This window comes from Talpa europaea, assembly GCF_964194135.1.
Source record: "Talpa europaea genome assembly, chromosome: 1".
Taxonomy (NCBI): domain Eukaryota; kingdom Metazoa; phylum Chordata; class Mammalia; order Eulipotyphla; family Talpidae; genus Talpa; species Talpa europaea.
The window spans coordinates 48363841-48373097 of record NC_140073.1 but is presented as its reverse complement, the minus strand read 5'-3'; the positions used below and the strand labels follow the sequence as shown (position 1 = coordinate 48373097).

The window sequence follows — 9257 nt, the reverse complement described above, 5'->3', positions numbered from 1 at the left end:
GCTGCTCTGTGTAGGATAGACTGTGAGAGGTCAGGGTGTTGCTGTGGTGGAAGCTCAGAATCGTGGTGGTGCCTCAGACAGTGAAGGAAGACGGGGCGGGGGGGGGGGGGGGGGGGAGGTAGGCAGATCTGGGCTGTTTTTCAGGGAGAGCAGAAAGAACCCCCTGATGGGGAGAAGGAATGTGGCAGGAAGGAAAAGGGAGTCGACAGCACCAGACTCCTCCTATCCATTCCCAGGGCATCCTCTGACCTCCTCTGTGGTGTGAGATGAATTCCAGAGAGTGAGCCCCTCTGCTCTAGGGGTGCTTCGCATAGGAGAGAAGAGTCGGAGACAAGCCATGGTGCCCAGCTCCATGTGCTCAATGGGGGCTCTGGGACATGGGAGAGCTAATAGGAAGGGCCATGTATAGACCAGACTTAGGGAACCAAGGAAGACTTCTTGGAGGAGGTAACATATAAGCTGAGACCCAAAACATGAGGATGTTTCCAGCACAAGAAAGAGGAGAAGGTGGAGGTTTGGGGCAGTGAAAGGTTGGTCAGGGACTGAAAATTACCCGAGGTATTTGGAACCCAGAGTGGGAGACGAAATGGAAAGAAGTGCCGGAATGGAAAGAAGTACCGGCCCCGAAGCTTCCACTGAGACTAGTACCTGATTCTGAGTACACTAACTTTCAGACGGGCGGTGATGTTTTGGTTTTTAAACAGCAGAGCAAAATTTCCTGTGAAAGCCCAACCTGTAATGCAGGTGAGTGGAAAGCAGCTGTGAGCAGCAGGACGGGGTTAGCATGACCCTGGGGGGAACTCAGGGAGTAGGGTTTAAAAGCCACTACTGTGGCCCTTGCATGTTGGAGCAAGGAAGGATGTCAGAGCAGAGCTATCTGCATTTAAAATTTATCACCAAAGATGCCAGTGGGTTCCAACAGTCAGTCCTCAAAGGTCCTATAAGTGCCTCTTCTAAAATATTCTTCAGAGTCACAACTCAGTGCTCACCTATTGAGCACCTCTGGAGACCTTATAATGTAGAGGTTAAGGGCACAGACCCAGGAGCCAGACTGCCTGTGCCTGCCACTTGCTAGCTGTGTGACCTTGCATGTTCTTTAATGTCTCCGAGCCTCAGCTTCCCCGTCTGCACAGTGAGAATGGGGATCATAGAACCGAATCATGGAATCATTGTGAAGATTGCGTGAACGCAAGTAAAATATCGGGGAGGGTGAGTGGTGTATAATTAATGTCCTGTCAGTTGCACTGTCATAGAACATACTTCATTTGATCTTTAACAAACTTGGTGAGGTGGCATTAACCTCAGAAGAGGAGACTGAGGCTCAGTGAGGTGAAGTAACATGCTCGAGGTCACATGGCAGGTTAAGAGGAGGTGAGAGGGGCAGCCAGGGAGGAGAGAAAAGAGCCCAGTGCTCCTGAGGGCTTTATGTGCCCCTCCTTGTTACAGTATAGGTTTTATGATCGTTTTCAGTGAATGTGTTCTCACTTCCCAACGCAGAACCAGGAATAAAGATAGGAATGAATGAATGAAATTGATGGATCGATCTGTGTGTTCCTGACACTTAACCCAGGTCCTCAGTTAGGAAGCCCCTACCAGCACTAGGATTCACCCTGCTGAGGTCTCTGTGGTCCTTCTAAACCCCACCTCTGGGAGAAGGGCTGAACCAGCAGGCCTTGGTGTCCCCTGCGTGATGCCTGAGGTTTAAGTGAAAGTAATGGGCCCGGCCACCTGCTCCTGGGGAAGTCCAGGGTAGCAGTCCTGGGGGCAGGGCTGGCCTCCTGGCGGGCTTCCTGTCAGTGCTCTGGGCCCAGCCTTCAAACAATGGCAGGGACTCCAGTATCAGAAAATCAAAAGAAAAAGGGCAAAATAAAAGTCCAGGGTGGGGGAATTAAGGAATTCCGTTTGGGGCCCAGGGATGGGGGACCTGCTTATGACCTGGGTGGAAGTGGATCCAGAGGCCCAGCTCCCCACATCACCTTACCCCAGCCCTGAGCTTGGCTCAGAGCAGACATAGGTTCTTTCTGCTCCTACTCCTCACCTCCAGGCTGTCTTCCCCCAGGTGGGGTCTTTTGAAATCCGAATCTGACTACTTCAGCTGCTGTTGAACAACTCCTGCACCCAGAGAAGTGGCTTAGCAAATTGGATTGACATTGGAAGCCCTTTGTGGTGGGCTACGGCCCCACTTCTCACCCCGCTCCTTGCTATATCCACAGAACCTCTATCCCAGCTCCAACTGTGATCTGGGGGTCCCTGATGGCAGATGCCAACGGTGGGGGGGGCTGGGGGGGAAGGGTTGGGGGGGAGGGGGAATGGTAGTGGGAAGGAGACAGTGATCTGACCGTGTTCTCGATCCTTCCACCCTGTCTTCTATACAGAGCCATGAGCCACCGGACCCTGCAGCTCCTGGCTGTGCTGACTCTGGGCCTGGCTACCTCCCAACACCGAGACAAGATGCCCTGTAAGATGGTAAGAAGCCCTGCCCAGGCAGGGTAAGCACCTCACTCATTACTCCTCTAGGGAGCCTCTGTGACCCCTCTAGGTTGAACTGATTCTATTTGCTCCTTTCCCTGGGTTTCTAAAGTGCTAAGCTGCCCTCTTTCTCAAAACTGGGCATGTGCGGTAGTTGGTGATGGGTCTAAGCCTCTCTTACCTGCCAGACCAAAAACTTCTTGAAAGTAGGTACCAGGTTTGTTTTATTTCTGTTCCTTTTTCCTGCCCTGAGTCAGGGAGACCATCCTGAAGTTGCTCTGCCCCTGCAGGGTTCAGGGGAGAGGGAGGCCTGGGCAGTCACTGAGGTCAAGGCTGGAGCTTGGACTGGGCCCTCCAGCAGCAGACTTGGACCTGGGCCTGGAAGCTCTTGACATAACACAGGAGGGGCAGGTGCTTCTGGAGGCTGAAGAGCTGGCAGCCAGGGGCCCGCAGCCTCCCTTGGGGGTTGCAGTTCCTGCTGTTGCCATCTCACTTCTTGCCCCCACGGCCCCTCTGGGATTCCCAAACTCCAAACTATGAGGTGGAGAGGGCTTTGGATGGCACCACTTGCCATCCCAAATTCTACTTGGGGAGACAGGCTGGGAGCAAAGGCCCGGGCCACCCACAGGCAGAGGGAAGCTGGATGAGCTTTGACTCCTGGCAAATGAGACCACAGACAGGAAAGCTTGCTCTCGACTATCAGAGCTACCATGGAAAAATCAACATACTCTGCAGCTATGGAGATTTTCAAAGTAGTAAAAAGAGATTGCCATATGCAGAGGGCTCTTGGGGTGCCACACTGTACTAAGGGCTCCCTCTCACTTTACCCTGTCCAGAAAACCTCTTTTCGGCTAGGTGAACTGAACCCAAGAGAAGTGATGTGGCCCCCCAGGTCATACACATAGGAAGTAGTAGAGGCAGGATTTGACCCGGCACCCCTGGGCTCATGCTGTCTGTCCTTTGCCGGAGACTCTTCCTTCCCTGCTCTTTTCTGCATGCAGGTGGCAAAAAGGGAATGGGGTGGCGAGTCCTTCTCCCTATTTAAAAAAGTGCTGGACAGTTACCTCCTGGCATTCCAGAGAGAGTAGGCAGCAAGTTGTGAGAAGTACCGGGCCTGGTTATAAGTAGTCATGCTGGGAGTTTGGAGCCCAGGGAGCAGGAGGGCCATTGAATGCAGCTCCGAGAGCTTCCCTGGCCTTCCGGCTCCCTCCTAGGCAGCCCACCACAACCCTGCCCAAAGCAGCCTCTCTAGGTCTGTGGCAGGGGTACCTGGCACCTGGGCTGAGAGTAGATCTTAGACTCTGGGTTTGACCCACTTGTATCCCAGCTCAACTCTCAGGGCCTGGTACCCCAGGGAACATTTGCATACCCAGAGGTGAAACAAGGTGTGCATTTGCACAAGGGGTACAGTGTGAAGCATATATCTTATCCACCCCAAGTAAGTGCCCAGGAAATGGTGTCCACGAAGGACTCAACCCGGGAGCCCATCCAGCTGCGAGCCTATGGTCAGAACTTGGCTGGCACTGGCAAGCATAGGTTTGCAGTGATACTTTTGAGTCTCTGGCTATCTGATTTATAATAGCCTCCCCCCTTGAACTTCATTTTTCTTTGAGGGTCTGATGGAATAAATAGTTCCTGGGAGGATGAAATGAGCCTCATCATCTATGCACAGACCAAGCCTGGCCCAGAGCTGGTGCTCCGGGAGACCGGCGACACTGCGTCAGTCAGGATGGTCTGGGAAGCTGAGGCTAGGACTGAAAGCGTGTTACCTAGTGGTTCCAGTTGGCAGAGAGATCGGGACAGATGAAGGAGGCAGGAGCCAGGCAGGACTGGCAAGTTTGTTGGGGTAGATTTCCTGTTTACATGGGTACTCAACAATACAGCGGTACCCAACAATAGGGATACAATAGATCTGCCCGGGTCTCAAAACTCCATGCAGCAACCTCCCCTGGAGTGTCAGCCGTTGTGCTGCACTGAATAGGAAGAGTCACGCAGATGCCTGAGCAGGGGCACCAGTGAGGATATGGGAGGAAGGGCATTTCTGTCCCCCTCCTGCCTTCACCCCTGCACTTGGGGCTCTGGGGATGAAGTGGGAAGCTGGGCTAGGCTGGGAAGACCCAGGCTGGTGTTTGCCCCACTGGCTTAGCCGCTCACTCCCTGTGACCTTATACAGGTCATTGCCATCTTCAGACTCAATCTCCCCATCTTTTTGCTCTAATGGCCTTTGACTCCAGTGTAGATATTTGGATAATCCCATGTCTTCCTCTTAGAAAGGTGACTGAGTCGATCCTTCAGACCTTAACTAAGCGGGTGATGCCTGTGACTTTTTCCAATCATTAATAAAGTTTTCTGAGCACTTTCTGTGGGCCAGTTTCAAGCATCCACTTCAGTCACGCCAGTCCTGTTTGCTCTGAGATTACTGTGTAGCAGGTCCCCACACAGGCATCACAATTCAGTGGCTGAGGCTCTGAAGGAGGACGCCCCAGTGGAAATGACCTGCCCAGTGGCAGTCAGGGAATACTTCCTGGAGGAGGAGACCCAGAGCTCAGCATACAGATGTTCTCTCTGCAGATCTAGTGAGAATGGCATAACCAGCACAGGGAACAGCAAGGAGGAGACCCAGAGGCGGGTGTGGGAGGGCAAGGTGGACATTGGTTGCTGCAGTGGTTTAGAAGGAGACGGGACAGGTTGGCAGGCGCCACAAACACTATACCGCCCTGCTGAAGGTCCTGGACTTTGTGCTACAGAGTTTTAAGCAGGCGGCAGCATGTCAGAGTGGGGTTTTGCAGTTGCCAGGCATTTGATTGGTAGGTGAGCATGAAAGGGGCAGTGCAAACAGAGAGGCCTAAGCGGGAGTGGAACTGAGCTGGGAGGTTGTGGAAATTAGACCTTTCACTGGCAAAGCCTGAGGCTCCTGGGGTCCTGGGGAAGGCGAGAGAAAAACTGCGTTTGCACAGAAGTCACACATGGTGGGAAGACAAGAATGGAGCCTTTGGTTGTTAAAACATCGGGGTTCCATCCCAGCCCTGTTGCTCACCATTTAGAAGCTGCAATCCTCAACCTCTCTTCCCCTCTCTGAGCTGGGCTTCCTATAAATAGGGTTGATCATGTTTGATGGGCAGGCTATGGCGAGGATTCACTGAGACAGTGGGCCTAGAAGTCTCAATAAACTATAAAATGCAGAGTAGGTGCTGGAGAAGGATGAGTTATGTTCTAGATAAGTAATCAGAGTGGTAAATGATCGATGGGGCTCGCACAGAAAAATCAGTTATGCCATCAAAGACTGTGGGTGGGGACCCTGGCCCTCTCTTCCCCTGCCCCTTAGACTCACTCCCCTCTCCAGGGACTGATCTAGACTGGACCATGAGCAGCGAGGCCACCGAAGGGGGTGGTGGAGGGGAGCAACAGCAGAAAGGAGGTCACATCTGGGGCGCATCAGTGAGGAAGCGCTGGTGCCCGGAATTCTGCCCATGGAATGAAGGCTTAAATGAGGGCTGGGTGGGAGGCCAAAATAAAAACTGATGACAGGGGTGCAAATTTCATTTTTCCCTTTCAGAAACATTTCTCCCAAAGTAGTTTATAGCCTGACACCAGCTGGCTAAATCTAACTGTATGGGCCCAAGGAAGGCAGCCAGGGGCCCGGCTTGGCTCTGCTGCTCACTGGCCCTGGATCATTCTAGGTGATACATGGCTCAGCTTCCTGTAAAATACTCAGTACAGGTCTTTTTGTTAGTTTGTTGGTCCTTCTACTTCTATCCACCTACTCATCAAAGCTTCTTTGGGTCTTCCTTGATGCCCCATACTGAACTGGGTCCCAGAGATAGGGGCAGGGAGTGGGATGGGGGCCCTCCAGGCATGAGAGGATGTCTGGAGGTCATTCAGACATGACTAGGCTGGGGTGACTAGGAATGTGAGATATGCTGGGAGCTCAGAAGAAAAGCCTAATCAAGCCTGACAGAAAATCAAGTCATCCTCCCTAGAGGACCAAGTCTGGTTCTACCCTTATTGCACCTCTAATGCCTGCTGTTCTCCCTGCCTCCCCAGGTGGACAAGGAGGCCTTGTGCCAGGGCCTTGGTCTGCTCCAGGTCCCCTCAGTGCTCCCACTGGACATCAAGGCCCTGGACATGTCTGGAAATCAGCTGCGGGGCATCCTGACCTCACCCCTGGGCTTCTACACAGAGCTTCGTCACCTGGACCTGAGCAGCAACGAGATCAGCTTCTTTCAGCCTGGTGTCTTCGAGGCCCTGCTCCATCTGGAGCACCTCAACCTGGCCCATAACTGCCTGGGGGTGGGCACCTCGCTGAGCACCCCTGGTCTAGGTCATCTGCCGAGCTTGATGTCCCTGGACCTGTCTGGGAACAGCTTGTACAGTGACCTGGTGGAGCCGCTGCTGGGGGAGGCTCCTGTCCTGTGCACCCTCTCACTGGCAGAGAACAGTCTAACCCGCCTGACCCGCCACACCTTCAGGGGCACGCCCTTGCTGGAGCAGCTGGACCTGCACAGCAATGTGCTGATGGACATCGAGGACGGTGCTTTCGAGGACCTGCCTCGCCTGGCCCACCTCAATCTCTCCAGGAACTCTCTCACCTGCATCTCTGATTTCAGCCTCCAGCAGCTGCGGGTGCTGGACCTGAGCTGCAACAGTATCGAGGCCTTTCAGATGGCACCCCCGGAGCCGCAGGCTGAGTACCAGCTGGCCTGGCTGGACCTGCGGGAGAACAAACTGCTGCACTTCCCTGACCTGGCTGCCCTCCCCAGACTCATCTACCTGAATGTGTCCAACAACCTCATCCGGCTCCCTGCAGGACCTCCTCTGGGAGGCGAGGGCATCCATGCACCTTCTGAGGGCTGGTCAGCCTTGCCCCTTCCAAACCCCAGCTGGAATGCCAGCACCCACCCCCACTCCCAGCTCTTGAACCTGGATTTGAGCTACAATGAAATCGAGCTCCTCCCGGAGGGCTTTCTTGAGCACCTGACCTCCCTGCGCTTCCTGAACCTCAGTCGGAACTGCTTGCGGGCCTTTGAGGCCCAGCGGGCCGGTTCCCTGCCCTGCTTAGTGCTCCTGGACATCAGCCACAATGCCCTGGAGGCACTGGAGGTGGGCGCCTTAGCCCTGGGGTCTCTGAGGACGCTGTTCCTGCAGGACAATGCCCTGCAGGATCTGCCCCCGTTCACCTTTGCCAGCCTTGCAAGCCTGCAGAAGCTCAACCTGCAGGGGAACCGGGTCAGGCCCTGTGGGGGACCAAGCGGGCCTGGCCTCTCAGACTGCGTGACCTTCTCAGGCATCTCCTCCCTCCGCATCCTGAACCTGGTGGACAATGAGATGGAGGTGCTCCGTGCGGGGACCTTCCTGCACACCCCCCTGACCGAGCTGGACCTCTCTGCCAACCCTGGGCTAGATGTGGACACAGGGGCCCTGGCTGGCCTGGAAGCCTCCTTGGAAGTCCTGGCCCTGCAGGGCAATGGGCTGGCCATGCTGCAGGTCGACCTGCCCTGCTTCAGCTGCCTCAAGCGGCTCAATCTTGCCGAGAACCGCCTGAGCCGCCTGCCCGCCTGGACGCAGGCCGTGTCCCTGGAGGTGCTGGACCTGAGGAACAACAGCTTCAGCCTCCTGCCAGGCAGTGCCATGGGAGGGCTGGAGACCAGCCTCCGGCGCCTCTACCTGCAGGGGAATCCACTCAGCTGCTGTGGCAACGGCTGGCTGGCCTCCCAGCTGCACCGGGGCCGCGTGGACGTGGATGCCACCCAGGATCTGGTCTGCCGCTTTGGCTCCCAGGAGGAGGTGTCCCTGAGCCATGTGCGCCCCGAGGACTGTGAGAAGGGGGGGCTCAAGAATGTCAACCTCATCATCATCCTCTCCTTCACGCTGGTCTCCGCCATCCTGCTCACCACGCTGGCCACCTGTTGCTGCGTCCGTCGGCAGAAGTTCAGCCAGCAGTACAAAGCCTAGAGACACCCAGGCTGCTGGAAAGCTCAGCCCGGAGACCGTCGAGAGGTCAGTGGAGGAGCCAGAGGCACAGAGAAGGGTAGGGACTGTCCCAAGATCACACACTGAGCCTGGGTCCTGGAACCCCAGCCCGTGCTTCCTTTCCCTGCATCCTGCCACATCAGTAGGTGACACACTTCCAGGCACACATGTGGTTCAGCTGTGAAAGCCAGAAGTTGGGCAACTTCAGGAATACGGCTGACCCATCAGATCAACAGATCCTCACCAGGCATCCGTTTTGTGCCACACCCTGCTCCAAGCACTGGGCACGCTGGTGGATGAGATGTCGGCAATGCCCACAGGTGAAATGGGCCCCTGCCCTCAAGCATCTCCCAGTCTGAGTGGGGAGGTGGTCGCAGAACCCTGCAGTGATCACAGAGAATGTGGAAGTCCAAGTCTCCAGAGCCCTGCAGCCCCCATGGGCTGAGAGCGGGGAGGCCCATCCCGGCTAGACCAGGGCACAGGAGGGATGAGACCAAAAGGATTTGACTAAGACGTTTCCAAGCAGACTCTTTGTCCCATCTTCTGATAATGACTTTCAGCTTTTCTGGAACATGAAGAACTTGCGCCTGGAAGAGAGAACGAAAACCACATGAGCATGTTTGGATCCAGGGTTCGCGGGCAGGCTGCGGCGGCTCCAGCAGGGCCTGGTTAAGAAGCTGTCATCCAAGGCCTTGGTGCGCAACAGACCACACGCTTCCCACCCTGGGCAGGCTCTTGCCCTGCCTGGCACCTTTGCGTTGCACACACTGGCCCAAATACTGCCCCAGGCCCCCAACACCCACCCAGGCCCATCTCTA

General features: G+C 55.3%; 1 protein-coding gene across 1 annotated transcript; it reads left to right on the top strand.

The window, feature by feature from the left end:
- Positions 1 to 2379: 2379 nt before the first annotated feature.
- On the top strand, positions 2380 to 8421 carry LRRC32 (leucine rich repeat containing 32; the record flags this gene model as incomplete). Its single annotated transcript, XM_084239776.1, has 2 exons — positions 2380 to 2466; positions 6514 to 8421. 2 exons carry the CDS (start codon positions 2380 to 2382, stop codon positions 8419 to 8421), a joined length of 1995 nt encoding a protein of 664 aa, XP_084095902.1.
- Between the last annotated feature and the right edge of the window lie 836 nt (positions 8422 to 9257).